Source organism: Penicillium crustosum, assembly GCF_028827405.1.
Source record: "Penicillium crustosum strain IBT 35664 chromosome Unknown utg000002l_segment0_segment0, whole genome shotgun sequence".
NCBI classification, from domain to species: domain Eukaryota; kingdom Fungi; phylum Ascomycota; class Eurotiomycetes; order Eurotiales; family Aspergillaceae; genus Penicillium; species Penicillium crustosum.
Window position 1 is genome coordinate 615,674 of NW_026623123.1, and position 23,896 is coordinate 639,569.

The 23,896-nt window shown below is 50.4% G+C and overlaps 7 protein-coding genes across 7 annotated transcripts; 2 read left to right on the plus strand and 5 right to left on the minus strand.

Annotated features, from left to right (window-relative positions):
• Positions 1–1,013: 1,013 nt before the first annotated feature.
• On the plus strand, positions 1,014–1,478 carry N7487_003733 (uncharacterized protein; the record flags this gene model as incomplete). Its single annotated transcript, XM_056871480.1, has 2 exons — positions 1,014–1,390; positions 1,451–1,478. The coding sequence occupies 2 exons, from the start codon at positions 1,014–1,016 to the stop codon at positions 1,476–1,478; spliced, it is 405 nt and encodes a 134-aa protein (XP_056729200.1).
• Positions 1,479–2,629: 1,151 nt separating this feature from the next.
• Positions 2,630–5,037, plus strand: N7487_003734 (J domain-containing protein; the record flags this gene model as incomplete). Its single annotated transcript, XM_056871481.1, has 6 exons — positions 2,630–2,659; positions 2,715–2,799; positions 2,865–3,091; positions 3,168–3,825; positions 3,887–4,825; positions 4,889–5,037. 6 exons carry the CDS (start codon positions 2,630–2,632, stop codon positions 5,035–5,037), a joined length of 2,088 nt encoding a protein of 695 aa, XP_056729201.1.
• A 778-nt stretch (positions 5,038–5,815) lies between these two features.
• Positions 5,816–9,146, minus strand: N7487_003735 (cation-translocating P-type ATPase; the record flags this gene model as incomplete). Its single annotated transcript, XM_056871482.1, has 3 exons — positions 5,816–8,465; positions 8,552–8,817; positions 8,901–9,146. 3 exons carry the CDS (start codon positions 9,144–9,146, stop codon positions 5,816–5,818), a joined length of 3,162 nt encoding a protein of 1,053 aa, XP_056729202.1.
• Positions 9,147–11,564: 2,418 nt separating this feature from the next.
• On the minus strand, positions 11,565–12,824 carry N7487_003736 (Zn(II)2Cys6 transcription factor domain-containing protein; the record flags this gene model as incomplete). The annotated part of the gene is made up of 3 exons (XM_056871483.1): positions 12,564–12,824; positions 12,415–12,512; positions 11,565–12,348 (listed from the first exon to the last, which is right to left on the minus strand). The coding sequence occupies exons 1-3, from the start codon at positions 12,768–12,770 to the stop codon at positions 11,565–11,567; spliced, it is 1,089 nt and encodes a 362-aa protein (XP_056729203.1). The 5' UTR covers positions 12,771–12,824.
• A 2,201-nt stretch (positions 12,825–15,025) lies between these two features.
• On the minus strand, positions 15,026–15,892 carry N7487_003737 (uncharacterized protein; the record flags this gene model as incomplete). The annotated part of the gene is made up of 1 exon (XM_056871484.1): positions 15,026–15,892. The coding sequence occupies one exon, from the start codon at positions 15,890–15,892 to the stop codon at positions 15,026–15,028; it is 867 nt and encodes a 288-aa protein (XP_056729204.1).
• Positions 15,893–15,975: 83 nt separating this feature from the next.
• N7487_003738 (uncharacterized protein) lies at positions 15,976–16,779 on the minus strand (the record flags this gene model as incomplete). Its single annotated transcript, XM_056871485.1, has 1 exon — positions 15,976–16,779. The coding sequence occupies one exon, from the start codon at positions 16,777–16,779 to the stop codon at positions 15,976–15,978; it is 804 nt and encodes a 267-aa protein (XP_056729205.1).
• Positions 16,780–17,292: 513 nt separating this feature from the next.
• Positions 17,293–23,278, minus strand: N7487_003739 (putative gelsolin repeat protein; the record flags this gene model as incomplete). Its single annotated transcript, XM_056871486.1, has 3 exons — positions 17,293–17,542; positions 17,602–23,071; positions 23,122–23,278. 3 exons carry the CDS (start codon positions 23,276–23,278, stop codon positions 17,293–17,295), a joined length of 5,877 nt encoding a protein of 1,958 aa, XP_056729206.1.
• Positions 23,279–23,896: the final 618 nt, after the last annotated feature.

Below are 23,896 nucleotides of genomic sequence, written 5' to 3' on the forward strand. Positions count from 1 at the left end.
ATTAAATCAGAGCCAATAGTCAACCTTGGGAACATTCCTTTCAGCTCGGGAATCCGGGAAGCTGAAAGGAAAAAAAAATTATAAAATGAAATAAATGAGTCAGTTCTTTATTGCCTAGCTTGAAGGCATCTAAGAATTTTTTTTTTCTCCACGTTGAACACGTTGCACACGTGCGTTTGTTCGATGCAAGGTGTAAAAATTCAAATATCCCTTGCTACCCAAATTGCCTAGACCGGAGACTGACGAAGGCTCCGGAACCTTGCACCCGAATACCTTGGGGTGCAGGAATAGGGTGCAGGTATAGGGTGATTTAGGGTGTTTTAGGGTAAAGTCGGAAAGTCTTTGTTGCCTGATACGATCGTCATTCGGTCCGCACGGCACTATGAAGGAAATCCGGCATCGGCCCTTTTCCAATCACCTTATGACACGGTATGGAGTCTATGGAGTCGTCATTTGATGTTTCAATTTTCTTTTTGTTTCAATATTTTTTTTACGTCTTTTTTTTGTTTCAATATTTGGCAATTTCTTGCTCTGATGGCTCATAATGTCATAATATCATATTATTCGTGAGGCTCATTCCTCAGGCGAATCACCTCATTTACACAAAATAGCATAAAAAGTTTAATAATTACTCATTCTGGGGGTCCTCGAATGACGCGATGGTAAAGGAGGCACTTGACTCAAAAAAATATTAAAAAATATAAAAAAGATCACGCCTTTCAACCCAATTGGGTACTAGCGTAGGACCTTGTAGGACCTGGCGCCATTTTTTAAAGCCATAAGGTGATCCGAAAAAAGGTGATCAAAGATCTTCTCTCGGGATGGTCCCACCGAGTGGGTCTTGGCCATTTTTCTCCTTTAAGTGACTCACTTGGTAGTTACTCTATAAAGAGTCACCCCTGCTGCATATTAAATATTTTCTTCTCTCAGTACCTCATCTCGTCCTTTGGAGGTGATGGTCGCTCCCCTCTATATCAAAAGTTCTTTTATTTGAAATCTCTCTACTTCTGAGAATGGGCCAGAGGCATAACAGACGCCGCACTCGTCGTTCCAGCAATCGAAATATACCTCCCACTGTCCTCGCTCAACATCCAACCTCGCCCGTGGAAATCAAATCAACTATTCGGACACCTCAGAACAGCTTTTGTGCGCTTGTGTCTGCCGACAACTCTCCTGACGCATGCATCTCACGTGGATCTCCGGTAGCCACCCTCGCCCCATCATGGCACTATGGGTATACAGCCTGGCAGACCCGTGAACGCTCCTCGCGGCTGGAATCAAATGGGTTGGAAGAAGCACAGTGTCGTCTGTTCGGTGGAGAGCCGGGCGACGATGTGAGCCTCTGTTATCGAATGCTTGAGTACTTCGGTGGACTCGACTACATCGACTCGTGAGTATCAGTCTCGTTCCTGATTCACTTCCAAAACATCAATCCTGACATCGCTTTCAGAACGAGTGGCCATGCCCTTGGAGATTGAATGCCTGAAGTTTCCATCTGGAGACTTAACTGGATGGCTTGTTCCGTCATCCTTTTTTTTTTCCGGTCAACAAAAAAGACAAAACAACAAAAATGATTTTACGAATTTGCGACGTTTATGAATCCGCATTCGACAAATAAAACAAAAGAAAAAACGCCATCGAAAATAAAACGACAACGTGACGTCCTGCGTCTTCTGTCGCCCACTGCAAATGCGCCCACACCACATTGAAGTGGCAAGAACGCCAGATCACACGGATTATCCCGGGTCCCCGACTTGCAGCAATGAAGATGCCTCTCACGAGGTATCGGATTGGTCCCTCTTGACCCGGGCCGTGTGGATTCCGGTCCACTGATTCTATCGCACACATGAGAAAATGAGTCATAGGCATTTTCTGACTGATACTGCCTATGCTTTGTCTGGATTGGTTGAGTTTGCGTCCGACCTCGAGTTGTTGACGCTTGAACTCCTTTTCTGGGCGGACTGGGAAGGTCTTGGTTATCTTTGTTATGAGGGGAGAATTGTGTGCGATAGATCTGTTCTGTCAATACTCCTAAACTGAAAGGAAATGGTATTTAAGGCTGCAGCATGTGGTTTCGATTGGATATTCGATCATGACTGTAGCTCTTAGAGTGTATTTAATTAGTATATATGCAGCCTTGAGCTCATTCACCAAAAATTATGAACATATTTTGACCTCTGAAAAAAGAATCCATCAAAAGCTATCATGAATCATAAGACACGCGAACAATGCACAGTATACAACAGATGTAGTAAGTACTCCGTAGTATCTAACTGCCTAGCAGACATCAGATGTTTGTGGACCTCAGATCCGTGTCCTTTCACCGCCTACAACTCTCAGGTGAAACTGCCACGTATCGAGTATTATTTAAGGCAGGCGGTGAGTGGACCCTGCTTGAGGACACGGTCATCACCAGATCAGGAAGTGCGATATTGACTTCCCCTACATCACTCCTTTGTTTCTTGTGAGCCAGGCTTTTGGGCTCTAAATAGGCTCTTGTTTTATTCCAACAATCCCAACGCGTGCTCTCGACTGTCCAAAGTGGCTTCTGTCAACAGCCCTGTGCAACACGATCTTTAAATTCCGCGGCCAGCGGCCACCGCTGTCTGTACCCTGAACCCGCCGCAGGATGTCGTCAGACTACACCTATGATGAGCAGGTAAGGATGGGACTTGATCTAATAAAGACACAGTAATGCTAACGTTGGCTTCTAGGGCCAATTCTTCCCCTTCTTCATCCTCACTTTGACCGGCCTGGTCACTCTCCCTCTCACCTATAACCTCCTACGACCTAGCAAAGGTGAGCTTTGGCAAGACTGCACCAGCTATATCTCATAGGCCCTAACCGATTTATGTGATCTACAGAGCTTGAGAATACCGCTCCCCGCATCAAATCCGATTTCAAACCTAAACATGCGGACCTCATCGACGCGCAGAAGCGCAAGCGCCTGCGCAAAGAGCGCCGAATCAAGCGCATTATCACGGTCATCCTCGGATATGCCGTAATGGCATGGATGGTCTACTTGATCGTCGTCACTGCCAGGTCAGTAGTGAAGGCATACGACCCTTATGATATTTTGGGTGTCTCGAGGGTAAGTTATCCAGCTCGGCGCGTGCTCGCCCAATATGCGCAGAGGATTTTAATTAACTGTATTTCTACAAAAACAGAGCGCAGATGAGAAGGCTATCTCTAGGCATTACAAGCGCATGTCTTTGATCTACCACCCCGATAAAATTCGCCCCGACCCCGCCAAGAACGAGACCATCGAGATGCTCAACGAGCGCTTCGTGGAGCTCACCAAGGCTTATAAAGCTCTCACTGATGAGGAAGTGCGAAACAACTACCTCCAATTTGGTCACCCCGACGGCAAGCAGAGCTTTAGCATCGGTATTGCCCTTCCCAAGTTCATTGTCATGGATGGCAATGGCAAATACGTTTTGATGGTCTACGGTGCCCTTTTGGGCGTCCTTCTACCTTATATCGTCGGCAAGTGGTGGTATGGATCTCAGCGCTACACAAAGGAGCGGGTTCTTGTTGCCAGCGCCGGAAATATTTTCCGTGAGTACAAGGAAGATATTACCGAGGGTGGAATCATCAGCGCGTTGTCCTCTGGCGAGGAATTTAATGATATGCTCAAGGGCGCTCGGGCCGAGGCTGGCCTGGCCAAGCTCGAGAAGCGGGTGCTGGCAGATGATAACTCGTTCCTTACGGCCAAGGACCGTGAGGCGCTGAAGCAGTTGGATAGCTCCTCTCGTCGGAAGGCTTTGGCTTTGTTATGGGCCTATCTTGGCCGAATTGATCTTGGTGATGCCTCTTTGGATGCTGGTAAAAAAAAAAAAGTTCTCAACAATTGTTCTGAAACATATCACTGACTGAGCCTGTGCAGAAAAATATGAAGCGGCTCCTGTCGCCCTTGCTCTCACTGAAGCTTTCACTGCTATTTCTCTCGCATTTGGTAACCTTGGACCGATCGTCGGTGGCTTCAAAACGTCTCAGAACCTCATTCAGGCTGTGTCCCCGGGCTCATCACCACTACTGCAACTCCCCAACTTCACCGACGCTATTGTCAAGTCCATAGAGGGCGAAGGTGCTAAGGAGCATTTCACCGTTCAGAGATATATGGAACTGCCAGAGGCTCAACGACGCAGCCTTACTGTCGGTGCTGGTCTTCTCTCTGACAAGCAATACACCGATGCCGTCTCAGTTGCCAAGCAACTCCCTATGCTCCAACCTGAGCGGATCTTCTTCAAGGTTATGGGAGAAAAGGTGATCACGCCCAGCAGTCTGGTACAGTTGGTGGTCAAAGCCCGCTTCATCCCGCCAGGCAGCACATCTGTGCCGCCAGTGAACCCGATTGACCTGGAAGATATTGACCCCGACGAGGACGACCTGGAAGCCCTGATGGGTCGCAAGCCAGCCAAGAACCGCGCCACCAAGATGGAGGACGGCAAGAAGGTTGAGGCGAAGATTGAAACCATCCAGCCACCTCTGGCTCACGCACCGTACTTGGCGCGCGATCACTCCCCGCGTTGGAATATCTTCCTCGCAGATGGCAAGCAGGGAAAGATGGCCGTGCCACCGTTTACCTTCACGACATTCGACAAGCCAATCTTCGATGAGGCCGGCAAGCCCACCTTCAACGTCCAGACTCTCAAGATGCAGTTCCAGGCTCCCCCGCAGGTCGGCGACTTCACCTTCATCCTCCACATGATTTGTGACAGCTACCTGGGACTTGACAACATGGCTCAAATTACCCTGCACATTGACGACCCTGCCAAGGCAGCCGCTGTGGAAGAGGAAGACGACATCAGCGAGCCTGACGAGGGTAAGTCTTTCTCAGCTCCTACCCATTAGGTTATTTGTTTCTTTTACTGACCCACTCTCTTAGACTCAATCGCCGGTCAAATGCAGGCGATTAAGACAGGTCAAGCACCCAAGAAGAAGTCCAAGGATTCCGACGACTCCAGCGAGAGTGATACCGACGGCGACGCAGCCGATACCAGCGACACCGACACAGAGACGGAAGATGAGGATTGATTCCCCCTTTTCATGCATTGATTGATCGATTGTACTCACAGCTTGTGTGATGTGTATGTGTGACACTAGCCTTTGATCTGAACCCTGGACCTAGGCTTCGCCCTTGCCATGGGCTTAGGCCTACTGATGTCACTAAGGCGTTCTGGGAATTTTTTTTTTTGTCAAATTCTCTTATTCATCGGTAGCCACGGAGAGACTTGGGTATGGCGATGTGATTCAACTTCGTCCACGAACTCGTTCCTCTTCCGGGAAATGAGCTAGTGTAAGTCTAGGTCTTCCCGATTATCGCGGCACAGTGGTTAATCAACTGGATTACTTCCAGTCTGGTTTAAAATAGAATCTGGATTGAATAAATGTATTACTCTTCTTTGGCCAATTTTCTCACCCTACCTGTAAGAATAGTCGGCTCTGGAGTGTACCAACTCAAATCCCTATTTTTTTAGGCTACGCATCCCCGTGTATTTTTATTTGCTTGATCATTTATTACAAGACTAACCCCATGCTTGTTTCCATTCTTAGTATAAAAGACCCCGCAATAGAGCTTGGTAGATGAATCATGTACACGTTTGGGCGAGAAAGCAACTTCTAGGGGGAGCGCAGTCGCTAAGCCCAAATTTCCCATAATCCATTCCAAACACTTCCTCCAGATATCCCCAATCCCCATGAAATGATAGTCCAATTTTTGCCAGTAAGTGTGTTCCGATGATGTGTGCGTGATAAGACAGTGTGGTAGTTTGTTCCCTGGCCCCGTTTGGTGTCGGGCCAGGGAAAGCATTCGTTATTGTTGCTCTGGGATCTCTTCCAACGAAGTTAACTGCGGATACTTTCTGCCTCTACGACGGAAGAAGACTCGCTTAGCCCATTTCCAGGCTTCGACGCCGATGAAGAACAAGACAGCCTCGACTGCCACGATGCCCCATTCCCAGGTGATAGGCTTATGTTTGAAGACGACGTCGTTCAAAACGGGGATGTAGAGGATGGGGAACATAGTGATCCATCCGGCCATGATGGACCAGAAAAGGAACTTGTTTCGCCAGACGTCGTACATCCACTGGGTAAAGTATTTCTTGGATTTCGGTTGCATGCGGAAGAACGACCGGCGCAAGTTGACCATTTCCCAAGCCAGGAAAAGCGCAAACCAGGTCAAGCAGACGAATGTCGTGGCACGGGCTCGGAAGACTAGTTCGCAGTCTTTGATCTCTTCTGACCACTCCTGGTTGCAGCCACGCGCCAGGTTACCGTCGCCGAATCCCCACATGCGGATAGAAAATGCCGCCAGACAGAGCGCTGCGGTCCAGATACCGTACACCAGGATGTCGATAATCACCTCCCAGGTGAATATGCCTTGCTTACTCTGAGGTGGACGGTTCATGATGTCAGGGGCAGCCACCTCCATTCCAAGGCCCATATCGGGCATACCCGATGTAATCATAATGACCCAGAGAATCTCGACCGGTGACAGAGGGAAGACGGATTGATTATCAGCGTCTTTAAAAGCTAATCCGATGAGTAGGGTGCAAGCCTGAGCGATGTTCTCTGACAATAGATGAAGCACGAATTTTTGAATATTATCAAAGATACGACGACCTTCTTCGACAGCATTGAGAATCGATGCGAAGTTGTCATCCGTGAGAATGATATCAGATGCATCTTTAGCCACATCCGAACCTGCCTGTCCCATAGCGATACCAACATCCGCATGCTTAAGCGATGGAGAATCATTCACTCCGTCTCCGGTCATAGCTGCAAAGCGACCACGGCGATGAAGGGCGTCAATCATGCGCACCTTAGTCTGCGGAGCACAGCGTGCAATGACCAAAGGCAACGTCGGGAGCGAATCTACCTCTTCATCAGTGAGTTTATCGAACTGACCAGCAGTCATAACCATGGCGTCCGCGACATCAGCTGCCACTGCGTCGAAATTGGTAGGAAGGATTCCGACTTGCTGGGCAATCGCTTTGGCAGTGCCGGGGTGATCTCCAGTCACCATGTGGACAACGATACCAGCCCGGTAACAGGCCTGGATTGAGCCTGCCGTTTCGGGGCGCGGAGGATCATACAAACCGATCAGACCTAGGAAGCACAGATCATTCTCTACATCTTCACGATTCAGGTCGGCATCTTCGAGCAGTTGTGTCTGGGCAGTGTACGGTCGATGAGCCAGAGCCAAGACCCGAAGTCCTAGTTTGGCGAGTTCTTCCATGTTCTGTATGATCTTTTCGCGGTGGTCGTTGGTAATTGGCACGGGGGTAGATGAATCTTGGTCCCAGATGACAGAGGTGCATGAGTCTACGATGCGCTCGACCGCACCCTTGGTGAATACCATTGTCCGGGTCTCTTGTGGGGTGATTTTGCTGAAAATCACAGACATTTTCTTAACAGTTGAGTCGAATGGAAATTCAGCCTGTTGGTGCCACACTGTACCCTGACCCTTCTTGATCCAGCGGTCTCTGTTCCAGTTGAACCTCGATGCAAAGACATGAATGGCAATTTCTGTGGGCTCGCCTCTCGCGTTCCATTCGCCCTCTTCGGACTTGTACACGTGAGAGAGATTAGCCATCGAGGCGACGTCCAAGAAGTCTTCGAGCTGGCGGTTTCCCGAGACTAGGCTTTCTGCATTCTCCGTAGCGGTACTTTCTTTCTCATGATCCAATTGCGAAGGGGGCACAGGGGTGAAGGTGACATCTCCAACGGTAGGATTGAAAGGCTCGTTGGAGGGGCCGACGGAATATGTACCTCGAGATGGAATCCATGCCTTTTGGACAACCATCTTTCCCTGAGTTAACGTACCAGTCTTATCGGAACAAATATCAGTGACGGCACCGAGCGCCTCCAACGAGTCTAATTTGCGAACAATTACGTTCCGCTCAACCATGCGTTTGGTGCCCACTGCCATAGTGATAGTAAGCACGACCACCAGGCACGCCGGAATCATACTGATACCGGTTGCAACAGCATACATGATGACTTCGGTGTTGCTACTAAATTTGTTTGCAGCCATGCAAATGATGGCAAACACAACGGCAACCCCAAACAGTAGACATGCCAGCTTTGACAGCTTCCTCTGCAAGGGCGTCCCGATATTGACACCGAGGAATCGACCCACGGCATCTGCCCAGGTGAGACTCCAGGCCTGGACGTACCAACGTTTCTTGGTCTCACCATTGGGACCACGCTTGACCTGACGACGCTTACTGCCGCTAGCCCGTAATGCGAGTGCAATCGACCCGATTTCAGTGAACATGCCTGTACTGACAACCACACCACGCCCACGACCACGAGTGACGGTACTGGAACTATAGGCCATATTAAGGCGGTCTCCAGGGCCAGTATCCTCTTTGAACGTTGAGTCACATTCCTTCTGGACGGGAAGAGACTCGCCAGTCAGCAGAGCTTCGTCAGTCTCGAAGTTGACTGCTTCGACCAGGCTGATAATGTGTCAGTAAATTGGCTAACACCTGGACAACTTCCCCCAATCACTTTTAAAACACAGGTACAGTGACAGAAAACTCACCGAATATCCGCTGGGACGGTATCACCAGTCCTAAGCTCGACCATGTCACCCGGCACGATCTCCAACGACGGCACTGAGAATGTCTGTCCACCTCTCGAGACAGTTCCCGTCGGGGATGATAGCGAATGCAATGACTCCATGGTTTTTTCGGCAGCGTACTCCTGAAAGAATCCAACAATGATATTCAAGACAATGACAGCGCAGATTACTCCGCCCTCAATCCACGACTGAATTCCAAAGCTGACCGCCATAGCCAGGATCAATACCTGTATTGACAAACTGCATTAGATTTAACTTTTAACCAGTTTCACAATATCAAATATCAGAACTAGGAACAGTGGGCTCTTACTAGCATCATTGCGTTGGCCACCTGGCGCACGAGAATCTTGAGCACCGATACGCCTTCTCCTTCATCCAGTTTGTTGGGACCATATTGCTGTAGGCGACGGCTCGCTTCTTCGGGGGACAGACCTTCATCCAGCCCAGAACTAAGCTCCTTGATCACAGCTTCATAAGGTAGCGTGTGAGCCGGCTGGCTTAGTGGGCTACCACCCGAACCGGAGTCGGGTGGGAGGTCGTGTTTCTCGTCTGGCATTAGAGATTGTTCTCAGGTGAGGAGATATCTTGCGGTGATGACTATCGAGCTGTTTGTCCGTCTGACTCTCTTTTTCGGAGCAATCACTGTCCGGATAGTTGAACAAAAGAAAACTCTCTGTGCAAGAAGGGAGGTAGTTTTTTAAGTTCCAAGCGAGAGCTCAGAATCTGCTCGTGTGGACAACACAGGGTGGAGATGGCCCAGAGTCTTGGCCCATGACTTCCAAGATTTGATCCCCGGGTAGCCACGCACGTTGGGCGATTCATTGGAAGAGAAGGGGTGATGGCTATGCTGCCAAGATATCGGGCCAGCTATCTCGTATTTGATGGCCATCGGAGTCTGGTCAGGGCTCATCCAATGGTGGGGTGGATCGGGACCAAGAGTTACTACATATAGTATGTGCAAGCGTAGAATTGCCAAGATTGCCAAGATTCAGGGTGTTGTTGAGTATTCATAGCTTAGTTCACTTCCAAGGTCTTTGCTCTATCTGTGGCCGAGGAGTTTACCTCTTCAGAGAAGCAAAAAATCCGGGTGCTTCTTTCCTCCAGTTGTTTCGTCGACAAAATAAACGATTAGTGGGCATCAAAGCTCTATCACGGAAGTGGCAAATCTCCGCCGGCAGGAGCAACCCTTGGCGCCAAACCCTTGGCAGGCGGACTAAGCCGGGGGTTGAAGTGATTCAACAAGGATAGTTATGCTGGATAACCAGTTCATATCCTTAGCGAGGACTGTAATGGATCATCCGATGTATTTCTTTCCAGACCCCTTGGATATATATTTTGCCCACACTTATAGTAGTGCACAGACCACCCATCGCATTAGCTATGTATCAATCGCCCTGGGCAAGTAATCCATTATTGGCGTTCGTCACGCACATGAAACATAACTCAATATTCGAGCCCTGGAGCTGGTGGCACTATGATGCCATTATGATTTTCCTACCACAGTTTATTTTCTTGCATTCCTTTATAAATATATCCTAGATAGATTCTCAAATACAAAAACACTAGGGGTCCGCAGGCATAGCCAAGCTACACAGTATTCTCTCCGTGTGTGCTTTGTATCCCTCTATGTCTTGTAGACAAGAGAATAATAGGTGAGGAGAATTCCAAACTCACAACCTTGGAAAAAATACAAATCTCCACCAGAAATGACAGGGAGATATCATGATACAGTATTCACCTTGGTATGTATTTTATATGCAATGCCCTATGTCATTCCCTGTCCTATATCACACCACATCCCCGACTTCTATAATTACTATCTGTATAGTACATCTACGGAGATCCCGGTACTTGCACCGAAGTATATACACCAGGGTACACAAACAACCCCAAGGCGCATGTCCTCAAGTTCCACAGACAACTCTCCCCCACGCACCCCTAGTCACTAGTCACTAGTCACCAGTCCCTAGCCCGAATAGGAAATATGACACACGCACTTGCTATGATCTACGATCCGATCTGACCTGATCTGCGCGCTCCTAACCCTTTTTAGACCTCTACTGCGGCCGTCTTTCTTCCCTGGGTTGATGCTGGATTCATCTGTGTCAGGTCGTGCACGTATTGTACCACTGTATGACTTGGTGCGAGATCTAGATCTGGTGTGAGGCAGTTTTCGGGGTTTCTTGTGTTATCTTTGTTGGGGTTGGTTGGGTATACTTGTAGGTCAGCTGGGATGAGATAGGATATATCGTGTACATAGTACTTTACTTTTCATTGAGGCTTTGTTGTGGTTGTTATCTTTGAGATTGTTGGAATATGGCTATGACTGGGAAGTATGACTGACCTTTCGAGTTTGGAAATGTCCACAGTGGGATCTATCTGTTGACGGTAATATAATACCATGCCAAGTCTATATCTCATTGTAAGTAATCACATCAGCCCCTTTATAGAAAAACAGGGTCTACCCAAAACCTAAAGTAAAAAAAAGGTATACGAACTAGTATCTAAATTGATAGGGCGATACTCTTTCAAACTAGATACCAGAGTCGAAAGGAAATCCAAATCCAAGATCAATAATGCCGATTCAAAGAAAGACCTGGGTGAGCCCGAGAAGTAAAAGCCAAAAAGGAAGCGACTGATCAAGAAAAGATTAGGGCTCAATGTGCCAGACATCTTCCAATCTTATGAACCTGCGTAGGTGTCATGCTCCATGCTCCGGTGGAGGAGTCCAAACTCAGATGTGGGGGGTATAGAAAGAGGAAAAGAAAAAGAAAAAAGAAGGCTGGAGAATAACGTAAGTGATAATGACTGGGATGAGAAGAGATAAAGTGAAATGGTAAGAAAAAATATAGATAAGAAGTGAAATAGAAGAAGCTGCTCAGCAGCTTATGCCAAAAGCCCAAACCGAAAAACAGACCATTTATTCCCAGAAGATGAGAGGAACCGTCCATCACATCATACCAAACCAGATTTATCACGCAGGGAAATTCCAGCCCGGTGTAAACCCAGGATAAAACGTTGAGTCATGTGCCTGGAAATTGAAATCACCCATCATCTCCGCAGACAAATTCTCAGCAAGATGATGAGAATGCGTATGAGACTCAGCCATGAGGCCGGGCGGTAGTCTTGCCAACATGGGCTTAACACTCTGCTGGGAAGTGCCGGAGTTACAGCATCCATCTAGGACGTACGGAAACGGCGGCTCGTGGTGCGCATGTTGAGGATGATGCGGTAGCCCCGAAGACGCAGAGGGGAGGTCAACATGGGGCGTGATATCAGTGCTCATGTCTGGCGCACTCATGGACGACCGTTGCTGCAGTGCCATTAGGTCGTGGTACCCTGCATCTGGATAGCTGTAGCTCGTCTGGTGGAGATCCCATTGCCAGCTTGTCGTGGCGGTGCGGCTGGGCATAGATATGGGTGTTGGGATTGGGCATGGTGAGCGAGAAATGGTTGGCGAGGGCTCTGGTGGCGTTGTTGGCTCTGGTGAGGGCTCTGCTGTGACGCTGCATTCGGTGGATGTTGACAGCAGTCGTAGGTAGCGCAGGTCCTCTGTGTCTTCGTCTGGCTCGTCGGCGTTTTCTTCGGCTTGTTTGATTAACCCTAGCCGGTCCAGGATTGCGTGTGTTAGGGGGTATCCATCTGAGGCTTCGGCGAGGGGGTCGCCTGGGAAGCCTTCGTTGTTGATGCAGAATTTATAGAGTTTCTGGAGGGCTTTTACAACCAGGGAATGGTGGGATTCGAGCATCTCGACAAATCTGTGCGTGGTTTGTCTATGAGCTTTTGCTGATATTCGTGGCTTGAGATTCTGTGCATGCACTCACCCTCGAGAATATACTTTGGTCTGTGTGGCCTTTCTTTCACGGAATAGACAAGGGTGGTTATATACCGAGCAACGGTTGCAAGGTTGCTTCCCATCACACTAAGGTGGGTCAGTCAAATCGCAATCTCCATGCTATACCAGTCGACATACCTTGGTCTTCTTCACGCGACAGCGATCACAGGCTTTTAAAACATGCTTACGCTTGACCCGGAAGACGCGCTGGTCGCGCTTGTCCTCGCCAGTCCGGGCCCGATGCTCTAGTTCCGACAACGAAGCCACAGCCGCAAAGTCGTCAATGATATGCGGGAAGCCCTTGGGGCGAAGCTTTGGCTGCCACGACATGGTGGATGGTATCATATTCGAAACTCCACCAGAAACCAAGCAAGGGAGGTAGATATCGCAATGCAAGAGTAGGAAGGGTGGAGAAAAAAAGGGAAGAGAGTTAGCAAGATTTCAAGACGAGGAGATAGAGAGGGAGAGGGCTTTGGCCAGCAAAGTAAAAAGAAAAAACAGAAGAAAAAGCAAGGAATCGAGCAGGTGGGGTGGATGATAATGCATCGGACATTCAGCCGCCAGGGCCAAACGTTGATATCATGATTATCAAAGGTGCAGAGAATTTGTCCCCCGCATCAGCAGAAAAGCCCTTGGCTATAGTGACGTGGAGAGACTGTTAGTCTGTTCAAAGCGTTCGAGGGTGACGAGGGTGACATGTAGTTGATCCCAGTGAGGAATATAGGCCATGTCGGCCATGTAGGCACTTAGGCGACTGTTTAGGTACCTAGAGACTCAGTACAATGACACGGTCCGAGCCGTAAGTCCGCGGATTCGGCAGATCACCCTAGTAATTGGGCAGAAAAAGACAATGAGGATCAAGCCCGGGGGTAACGCTTCTTGTCACACGATTTTCCCCTCGAATGCTGACACTGCACGTCAGAGAGAAACCCCCCAACACACGTGCCTGGGGATTGCGAAAGGCCATCTCCGAGATTTGTGATGAGATGATATCCAATCATTTCCCTGGTCAATCTGCACCTGTGAAGGGGTCAATGCGAGATAAAAATAAAAAAAGTCCAAAAAGTAGTCGGTGAAAAAAAGGACATAGGCATCCTTGTTAGCTGCACCGAAACGTGGTACAACGTGATATGCCAGAATATGTAGACAATTCAACTGTCAGGTGTTTCTCCCTCAGCCTCCGATGAAAAGAGAACGAGTTGAGAGAGTTTAAAGGATGTTGGAAAGAGGCTGAGAGCAGAGAAAATGGGATGTTGTACTTTCTGATACAAAGCGGGGTTGATGATATTAATATTACCCTATCCTATTAGGGCTTCTTCTCCTCCCCTTTCTACCTAGGTACCTTTCTACCTAGAACACCCTGATTCCTTTTTCTCTTTCGTACAATATTACCCTGGTACTGCCTGCATTCTCGCACAGAATCAGACCCAGTGTGCAATGATCAGATCCCAAAGAAGCAGCCCTAATCCGAACAGTTGTCTAGGCTAGATCTTTGCATTGATCAACTTCTCTTTTGTACTGTGTGTGGCAGTGTAAGTATGTGTGAGATGTGTATACTAAGTATACCTACCAGGCGGCACAGTTTTCAGCTCAAGCTGCAATACCATACAATGTGTTACTGATCTACGGAGTACATTTAACCGTACTGCTTTCTTTCTTTCTCCCACCCTTCACGATATCGCCTGAACAGAACATCAATCCGAATCCCGGGTTTGCCACCGAGTTGTCTAGACCGTGGAATGCAATGAAATCCATGGGCCTGTATGGGAACCCGCGCAATGCGCCGATATTGGCTTGTCGGATACTCCGTACATGAACCATCTCAGAGTCTCCCAGCTGCGACAAGACAGGGAACAAGGAACAAGGAACAAGGGCAGAGACACAGACACAGTGTGGTTATTTCTCCCTGATTCCACAGAGACAATATATGAACAATTCCAGGTAAAAATTGGCCACGGAGTGTACAAGAATGGAATGGACTATGGACTATTGATTGCTGTATGCATATTTTCAAAAGCAAAAAGGTAGAGACACAAACCTTGCCCCATGGAAGGGATTGGTATGAGCACCTGCATTGAACATGCAGTCCACCAATTCACCGACAGGTTCCAATTTCAAGTGCTTAGAGACCACGAGGCCACCAGATTTCTTTGCCTTGGTCTTAGAAAATGGAAAATGGCGTGTGAAAAAAAGCAAAAGAAGGGTAAAATCAGGGGAAAATGCAATATGCAATATCAGTGATCTACTCCGTATAGGAAAGAGATCTAAAAGCCCTCATTTTTTGGGGGGGAGACAGTTGGCGTCAGGAAATCGAAGCCTAAACATCCTCGGATGTCAGATTTGTCAACCCAATGTAATCAACCATCAACCCTAAATTGCTCGGAACAAAATAAGGGGAGAAAGGGGGGAAGAAGGAAAACGAAAGTGATGCAAGAAATCACTAGCCCCGAGAGCCAATAAGCACCAACACAGCCCTGGAGTGGACCAGTCACAACGGCCACCGACAGATCAGCAGATGAAAAGGCAACGGAAGAATCAGGACTCTCGCACCCGAAAGCAAGACATTGTTTGCTTTCGACGGGAGCCTGATTTCTCTCCCCTCACACCCCCGGTCCATCGGGGAGCACGATGCTCGCTTCACCCCTGGCAAGCAAATCAAAGCTCTCCTCACTGCTCGCCGTTACAGACGGACTAGGCGAGTGATCTGGCGGTAATGGGTACAGGCTCTTCTCCATATCCAATGCATCAAAGGAGTGTCGCTGAGCCTGAGCCTGAACCTGCCATCGGCGATCCCCCACCCATTCGACACCATCCCCAACGCCACTCATACCCACCCTGCGACGCTCGTGCTCGCGCTCCAGGAGGGGGAGTCTCTCGCCCTCGAATGCTTCGCTTGCCTGTCCGAGCTCCAGGGGCAGGTGGCGCCGATGCCATTCGCCCACGAACATCCCGTCCGCGTCGACCTCTGAGCGCACTTTCATCCACGACTCCATGTCTGACCCGTACGCGGTGCCTAGCTCCTGTGGGTTTAATGTGTGGAAATTCTTTGCCCAGTGCGGCTTCCCGCCCATCTCCCGCATCAGCCATTCGAAGGCCTCGTAGTAGCGTTCTTTGCATGGTGGGTCGCGGAGGTATGGACGATAAAGCGTTGCGTTGAGGTAGAGTGTCGGGCCGTCGCGACTTGTCGGGTCTAGGAATGGGCGGGGCTTGGTGTTTAACGTGGTATCGGAGACTCGCACTTCGACCGGACAATGCACGTACAGTCCCTTGGATGAGAAGGGGATGCGCGCGGTCTCCATGTCGCCGTTCAGCCAGGCCGAAAGACGACCGATGGCCTCGGGGCCCTTTTCCAGCGGGAGAGCCCATTCGTTAACAAACTGCGAATACAGGCAGTTCATCAACAATCCCGAGCGCGCGGGCTCAACGGCCTCGGTGATGGTCGACCCAGCCCGGAAGCCATACTGCATACCAAAGACGAACCACTCGACCCACGGTAGGATTCGTGGGATATATGAGGACAAGGCTAGGAGATTATGGTAGATATGGTAGCCTAGTGCGTCGCCATAGAAGTTTTTCGGGGAGCGCGCAGCGGGAGGTCGGTTTTATCAGCACGCCAGACAATAGCGCCTTTCTCATAAGGCAGCCACCAAACGCGCACGAACTCATGCGATGTCCACAGACCCGTCGACCATTCGTCCAGCACGCGGGGTAGCGAATATCGCTCCTGACGCCAGGCGATCTTGAACGTGGGCGCCGCCTTAAAGGTGACCTCGACGACGATTCCGAGCGCTCCGAGCGACACCAGCCCCGCGCGGAACAGGTCCGGGTTGTTTGTCGGGCTGCAGCGGACCAGCTGGCCATTGGCGAGTACCAGGCCGAGTGAGTCGATGCATTCCGATACCAGGCCGTGGCGTAGGGAGCTGCCGTGGGTGCCGGTGGCGATGACGCCTGCTATGGACTGGCTGTCAATGCTGCCCAGGTTCTCGAGTGTCAAGCCATGTTCCTCTAGTTGTGCGCCCAGATGGCACAATCGAATGCCTGCTTCGACGGTTACCGAGCCGGTTGACGGGTCAACGTGGAGGATGCGATTGAAGTCGTCGAGGTTTACGAGCCAGGACGAGGTGCAGGTCAAATCGGAAGGTGAGTGACCGCTGCCAACTGTTACGATGCGGCGACGACAGCGACGGGCGAGAGTCACTAGCTGTTGAATCTCTGGAATGGTTTGTGGGCGGATGTACAACTCCGGGCGCGAGAAGAATGTCTTGGCCCATGTGTGGTGCAGATGATCGGTCGATGAGCGGAACGGTACCGCGGGGTCGAGCTTGGAGAGCTCGCGAAGGATGGAGGGGTCCATGACTCAAATATTCACATTGCCATCGGGGGGAGTATGTAAAATGTAGGAAAAGGGAGATTTACAATCAAACAATCGAGGATGGCGACATCCCAGATCGGATGATTTTTTTTATCTCCGTCCCCCCCGTCCGTTCCCGTCCATAAGCCCTTATACGGAAGACTATACCCTAAATGCTCTAAATGTCCGAGAAATCAGATGTTCTATGTTTTAATTTATATTAATTTATAGATGTTATTTATAAAACAAAGATAAGCCTAGATAAATAGGCCACCTTGGTATGAAACTTGAAATTCTTAAAAAAATCATTTACCTAAATACACCACTCAAATGCGAAATCCACCTATCTACATCCCCAAATTCCCCCGATGCTCCAGTTTCCTCTATGGCACAAATATGACACAAATACACAGGACTCCAAAATGCTCTGTAGAGCCTGTACAAATTGAATATGCACAAATTCAAAGTGGGAGCCCCTTAAATCAGATACAAAAAAAAAAAGCCCTAAGATCTCACTCAATTCTCTGGTGATCGAATCGCTTCGATAACAACATCCAGAGAGAACACGAAAGGCGCATGTTGGTTTCGTGGGTTCCATTTGCGGAATGCGCTTTGGCAGCGGTCAGGGACGCCGCCGAGGGCCACGAAGCTTTTGGGGATGAATGGTCGGTCCTGGAGGGATGTGGCAAGGATACCATACTCGTGCGCGAAGACCACTGCCGAGGCGAAATCGGCAGACTTCTGTGAAGCTTGCTCGCCGATGATCCTGTGAGAGCGGAATTAGTGTCAGTTAACTAAAGGGTATTCAGATAGGGTAGTACTTACACATAGATTTCAAAGAAGGTGTCCAGAACGTATACGTCTTTCTCAGTGATGTCTCGGTAGCAGAATGGCTCGATTTCTTGAACGCAATCGTTGGCCTTGACCACTGGTGAACTTGCGCCCGGACGACGGATATTCCAGAAACGCGTTGGTGGGTTCAGTTCGTGGTCGACCCGGAGAAGTCGCGTGCGGAAGTGGTTGTATTTCGGCTTGAGCTGCCAGTGATCTTGGCACATGTGCGGCGCGGCCTCCCGGGGGCCTGCAAAGACGTCGAAGAAATCCTCCGGCTCTTCACCCTCGGTGACCTCTTCAAACTCTCCAGTGAGACCTAGATCCATGCCGATAAGCCGGGCTGCACCGGTTTCTTCAGGCCCACTGCCTTTGCCCTTCCATAAGTACAGTTTGCCAAAGGGAGCAGAGACAACGTAAGGGAAACCAGAGCAGAGGTTGCGCAGTGAATAGTCCACCTCATCAAAGGTCATCTCGCCCAAGTGTTTCCGGCCACAAAGCATGTAGAGTGCCGATGAATTGTGGCGAGAACTGGATCCCCGACGCGTGATCATAATGCCGCCAAGTGCTTGGATGAACCGTGTAGGCTCATTGCCTTGTCGAATGACTTGCAACTTGGAACTATTATCACGAGCGACCTTGCGTGCAAACGGCTGTTCATTATCTACCGAGGCTTCGGGGACATCGTCTCCACGCCAAAGGTATACTTCCGAGGTGCTGCTTCGTCCGCTCTCGAATGTGTGCACGCATAGATACATGCTGCCTTGGTATAGGATGTACTCCTGGTGAGAAGGAAGTTCCTGACGCCTCCCATCACCTGTGAGCTCCCAGATCTGTCGCTTTACGGTCCTGATCTTTACATCGTCCGGCTTACGCATCAACATCAGCTGGGGATCAATGTCCATCCGGTTTCGAGCGTCGGGGAGTGTCTTGAAGAAGCCTGCAATTACCTCACGTGCCTCACTAGCCTGCGCAACCAGTGACGGAGCAGACATCTTTCTTGAAAGTCTGCGCGGATCGGTTGGCTTGGGAAGCATAACCTCGCCATCTTTAGGGGGTACTGGCGGGGAGGGATAGCTCATGGGCCGTGAGACGGAACTGCGTGCTGACTCGACGATAACACCGGGGATGCTCTTCTGCTGACTCATTGGTGAGTCCATTTGGTTCTCTTTGTGACTTGTTCGGAGAGGGGATGGTGATGAGGACGCAAACCGGTTTGGCTGGCCCCATTGTGGCTTTGGTGTTACAGGCAAGGGGGACGTGGGAGGATCGGACGCCGGAGGATCGAACTTCGGCGGGACAGGTGGTCCGCTTGGTGGACTCACCTCTCCAGGGGTTTCGGGGTCCCTGGATGTCTCCTCAAGGTTGGCGGAGGGGAAAATATCGAAATCCGTTGCTGGGGAACGGGTCTGAAGCGCTTGGGGGAATCCGCTTTGGGGCGTATCGCGTTCGAGGGTATCTTGTGGAGAAGGATTCACCTCCGGAAGTTGCTCGGTGACTGGGCTTTCTGAACGGAGGTTTGTGATGTCAGGAACTGGGTTTTCATCAGGCTGCGACAGGTACTCTGAATCGATGTCCAAGGATTCAACAGGGATTGTAGGAGTCTGGGACGGGATGGCTTCAGAGCATGAAATAGCACCAACCTCCTTAGTATCATCCCGAGCGGACGGGGTCGAGATATCAGTTGTCTGGGGAAGTCGTCTCTTCGGGCCTCTGGCACGACCCTTTGTGATGTGCGTGAGAGGCGCAGATGGCGAAGCAGGGTCACTCTGCGTTGAAACAGGGGTTGACAGCTGCTTCTTCGGTCCGTCACTGGCAGGAGCACCACGAGAAAGCAGGCCAGCTAGCGCAGGGTTGATTCGGCCCGCCAACTTGCTTTTAGCTGTTGGGGCTGGAGTCACGGTAGCCTCTGAGACAGGTGCCGGTGGCCATTGACGAACTGGCCGGAGTGTCTTCACCGAGGGCTCTTGCATCTTCACTGGGCTGTGCTCAATTGGTGCCACGGCTTCGCGGGTTTCCTCCCGGTCCGCTGAAGGGACTACCTCAGGAGTCTGCTTGTAGTCACTCGCCGCTGGGATTGTCTCGGGCTCATCAATGGGATCATCAGCAGGGAACGGAGACAATGGCTGTGATTCTTGAGACGCTCTCCAAGAACTGGTATCTTTCAAGGGCCAGCCCGGCTCATCGTTGGCAGGAGTTGGCGACAATGGCTGTAGTTCTCGAGAAGCTCGCGATGTACCGATGCTTCTGAAAGATGAGTTCGGGGACGGCAATTGGGGTCTTTCTTGCGAAGCTCGAGAACCAAAGCTTTTAGCAGGCGACGTCGGCTCATCGTTGGCAGGAGATGGCGACACTGGCTGTAATTCCTGAGAAACTCGCGATACACCAATGCTTTTTAAGGATGAACTCGGGGACGACAATGGTGGTCTGTCCTGTGAAACTCGAGAACCAAAGCTCTTGGCGGGCGACGTCGGCTCATCGTTGGCAGGAGATGGCGACAACGGCTGTAATTCCTGAGAAGCTCGCGATACACCAATGCTTTTTAAGGATGAACTCGGGGACGACAATGGTGGTCTGTCCTGTGAAGTTCGAGAATCAAAGGTCTTGGCGGGCAACATCGGCTCATCCACAGGCGCCTGCTTTATGCTATTTGCTCGGGTCATATTTTGTCGCATAGCAATTGCTTCTGGTACGACCTCGGCCGGTTTTGGCGGCGCATCCTGCTCTCCCGCGGTATTCCGTCTGATGGAGCCCCCACCGGCTTTCATTTCATCTTTGCGTGTCACAAGGCTCCTCCTAAATTCATCAACTCGCTCGGTCTTCTTTGGTCCGCCGGTGGTGTTCAAGGCAGCTTTGCCTCGTAGGATATTGCCCTTGAGCTCATCCGGTGCAACATAATTGCGAGTTTCGGTCTTTTTGAGGCGCCCAAATACATTTTTAAATTCAGGTTCCTCGCCACCACTGTTATCTTTGACGACTTCTCGTTTCCGTAGGTTTGCTCGGAAGTCCACAACAGGAGATTGTGGCTTTGCCTTGGGTGAAATTGGCCCCCGTGAAGAAGTAGAAATGGAAAAGTTGGGTTTGGGGCTCAACGAGTCGGGAGGGACCCTACGAGTAGGAGTAGATTGAGGCTCAGACTCTTCAGATGCCGGTAGTTCTTGCGATTCATTCTCCGTTTTAGCGGGAGAGGTAGACTTAGGTTGCTCCGCCGGTGCGTCGCCTGATAGGGCATTGAGAGCTTCCTCGACAGGCGATGGAGATACTGGGGTTTCCTCTGGGGTTTCCTCGTTTGTTTGTCCGGCGTCAGGGCTGTCGAGAACTGATGGGGATTGTGGGGCTGTCTCCTTCAATTTGGCTTCGGGCGTTCCAGGGACCGAGGGACTAGAAATACTGGGTTTCTTGGATGAGAACTCCGACGGAGAAGAAGGAACAGTCTCCTTGACGAGGCTTGGACTAGAGACACTGGGCCTCTTGAGTGGGAATTCTGCTGGAGGCTCTGAGACGGAGTTCCTGTGGAGTGATGAGCCCGAGCTGATGGGCTTTTTGAAAGGGAATCCTGAGGGAGACTCAGGTGCTGTTTCTTTAAGCTTGCCTTCAGGGCTTCCAATGACTGACCCTCCAGAGGTACCAGGCCTCTTGAAAGGGAATTCAGAGGGAGGATCCGAGACAGAGTTCCTATGAATCGATGAACCCGAGATGCTTGGCTTTTTGAAGGGGAAGCCAGACGGAGACTCGGGGGCTGCCTCCTTCACGGGGCTCGAAGGAAGCGACGGACCAGAGGCGCCGATTTTCTTCAGAGGAAATCCTAATGGAGACTCAGGAACGAGATCCTTGGTGGGGCTCGTAGGAAGTGATGGAGTAGAGACACCAATTTTCTTCAGAGGGAATCCTGATGGAGACTCAGGGACACCATCCTTAATAGGGCTTGTAGGAAGCGATGGACCAGAGACCCCAGGTAGTTTTGTTTGAGTTCCTGGCGGGGGTGTTCGCATCAAACCGAGAGGTGTGACTTCCTTAAAATTGTTGACTCGCCCCAAATCCACACTACCGCGCGACTGCCGGTCTTTTGCCCAGTTAGGCTGCGAGGGGGGTCTAGTGGTTTGTCGTGGTAGCTCTGGTCGGTTGAGAGCACTCTCCAACCAAGAAGCCTTGCTGGGGCTCCAACGCCTGGGGTCCATTGTTTTGGAGACAAATGGACTTTGAGCGTCGCCGCCTTCTGCGGTGGCAGAGCTAGCAGAACGCGAGTGACTAGGTCGAAATGATTTTCCTGGGCTTTCAAAATTCACACTGTCTCTATCCGCCGGTGTGGTTGGTCGTTCGGTTGTCTCGGTAGGTGCCTCGCTGTGACTGGAGCCTGGTCGTTGCAGGAGAGTTGAAGGTTCACGTCCAATTCGCCCAAGAGCTGGAGGGGTCATTTCACTCAAACCTGGACCTGCCACACTGCTGCGATTTGACACAATGGAATTTGACCGCCCGAGCCCCTGTGGAGTTTGCGCACTCCACCTCTTTGACACACTATCTGATCTTCTCATCATAGCACTCTGAACAAAGCCTCCTAGACCCTTGGTAGGTGAGGTCGACCGTGTTCGCTCTGGTGACATCCGCCGCTGGGTTGGAGAGGGCGACACAGATTCCTCAAAGGAGGAATCATTCTGTCGAGGCTCGAGCTTTGGAGTCTCTGACAGGTGCACTGGCGATCCGAGCCCAGTGGCCGAAACGGATGATACAGAGAAGCGATGGCTCATGTTGCTATCGCGAGAACCGGTTCTCGGAGGCGACGATGATCTCTCTTCTACTGCCGCGTGTTTATCTAGTTCGGTACTTGACTCTTCACCCACTTCCGGCTCCTGATGCCCCATACCCACGTCCGTTTGGATATCACTCTGTTCTTCCTTCTCATTGTGTGCTAACGACCCAGCTCCACGATCTCCAGCCCCGCGATCTGGCGATGGAGGGAGCACAGGGGCGTCCTTCGAGGGCCGCGGGAACCCAAATTGAAGTCGAGATAGTGTATTCTCATCCGAAGCGGTAGACAAGTTTCTGAGGTGGCTTGCGCGAGTTGGGGAGCGAGTTGGGGATGTTGAACCGGGTGACATGCCGAAATCCCGCGAGGAGGGGCGTTGCTGCCATGACAAAGTCCCCGCTCGGCTACGGGACAAGGGTGGCAGTGTCCGCGAGGGAGAATCCATCCCGAAATCCGGAACCGATCCGCGCCGCTTGTCGGTGTCAGAGGCTTCGATATCTTGACTCGAATCTACGGCGCTTGGGGTCGGTGGCTCGGTTCCTGGGGTTTGCGGTGTTGGCTCGAGGTGTTCTGGGGGTTCGATAGACCGGGCGCTGATAGAGGAAGCGCTCAGTCGTGCGATATTGAGGGTGGATGAATCGTCGGTAAGGGCTAATGATCGTGCACGCTCTGTTTTTTGAGTCATCCGGATATCAGCACATTGTTGACCTGCAGCAAATGCTATGATTATGCAGACATTGCCTGCATCAAGGGGAAGAGGGAGTATTTACCAGCTCTCCGGGCTTGCCTTTCCTTCCGGCCCTGCAGGATCTCCTCCTCTAGTTTCTTAGTGCGCTCGTCATCTTCCTTGTCGCGGCGCTCGCCTAGTTCTCGGATACGCTGAAGGAAATCATTGACGTCCTCGGAACTCTCGTTGGGGGCAGCCATGATCTAGGACTCCTGGCGTTCATGCACGCCTCCTAGGATGATTCAAATGAGGGGGAAGAGTTGTAGAGTGGAAGAAGGGCAGTGTTCTCCGCCCTGTTTAAATTAAATCGGGACTGACGATGATCAACAAATTCATTGGCTCACACATCACTTTTTTTTTTTCTTATACTTTTTTTCAATCTATTTATCTTTCCTTCTTATTATAGTAAAAAAAATTTTTCCTACATCGACATGGGTAGATGCATATATACAGACCAAATCTCGAGCCATAAGGGTTTGTTTACTCTTCATTATTTATGTGGAGCGATGGGCCCCGCAGTTTTTCCTCGTTCCATGGGCTTTTTGCTCTTTCTTTCTGGTTCTTTGGGTTCCTCTGGTTCCTTGATTTTGATTTTTCTTATTTTCAGGGGCTACGTAAAAGGGCTAAGGTGAACTCATAGTTTGGTCATATGTGACCATTTTACCCTAGGTAGTATTGGATATATCAGTTTGTGCCTTGCATATGCTAGGTTGTAACTCCATACACGGTACTCCGTACTTCTCTTCACTCTTTGTAAAGTTCTACTCTAGCCTCTAGCCTATCGGATCTGAGCAGCCTAGTTCCTTTGCTACTTGGAA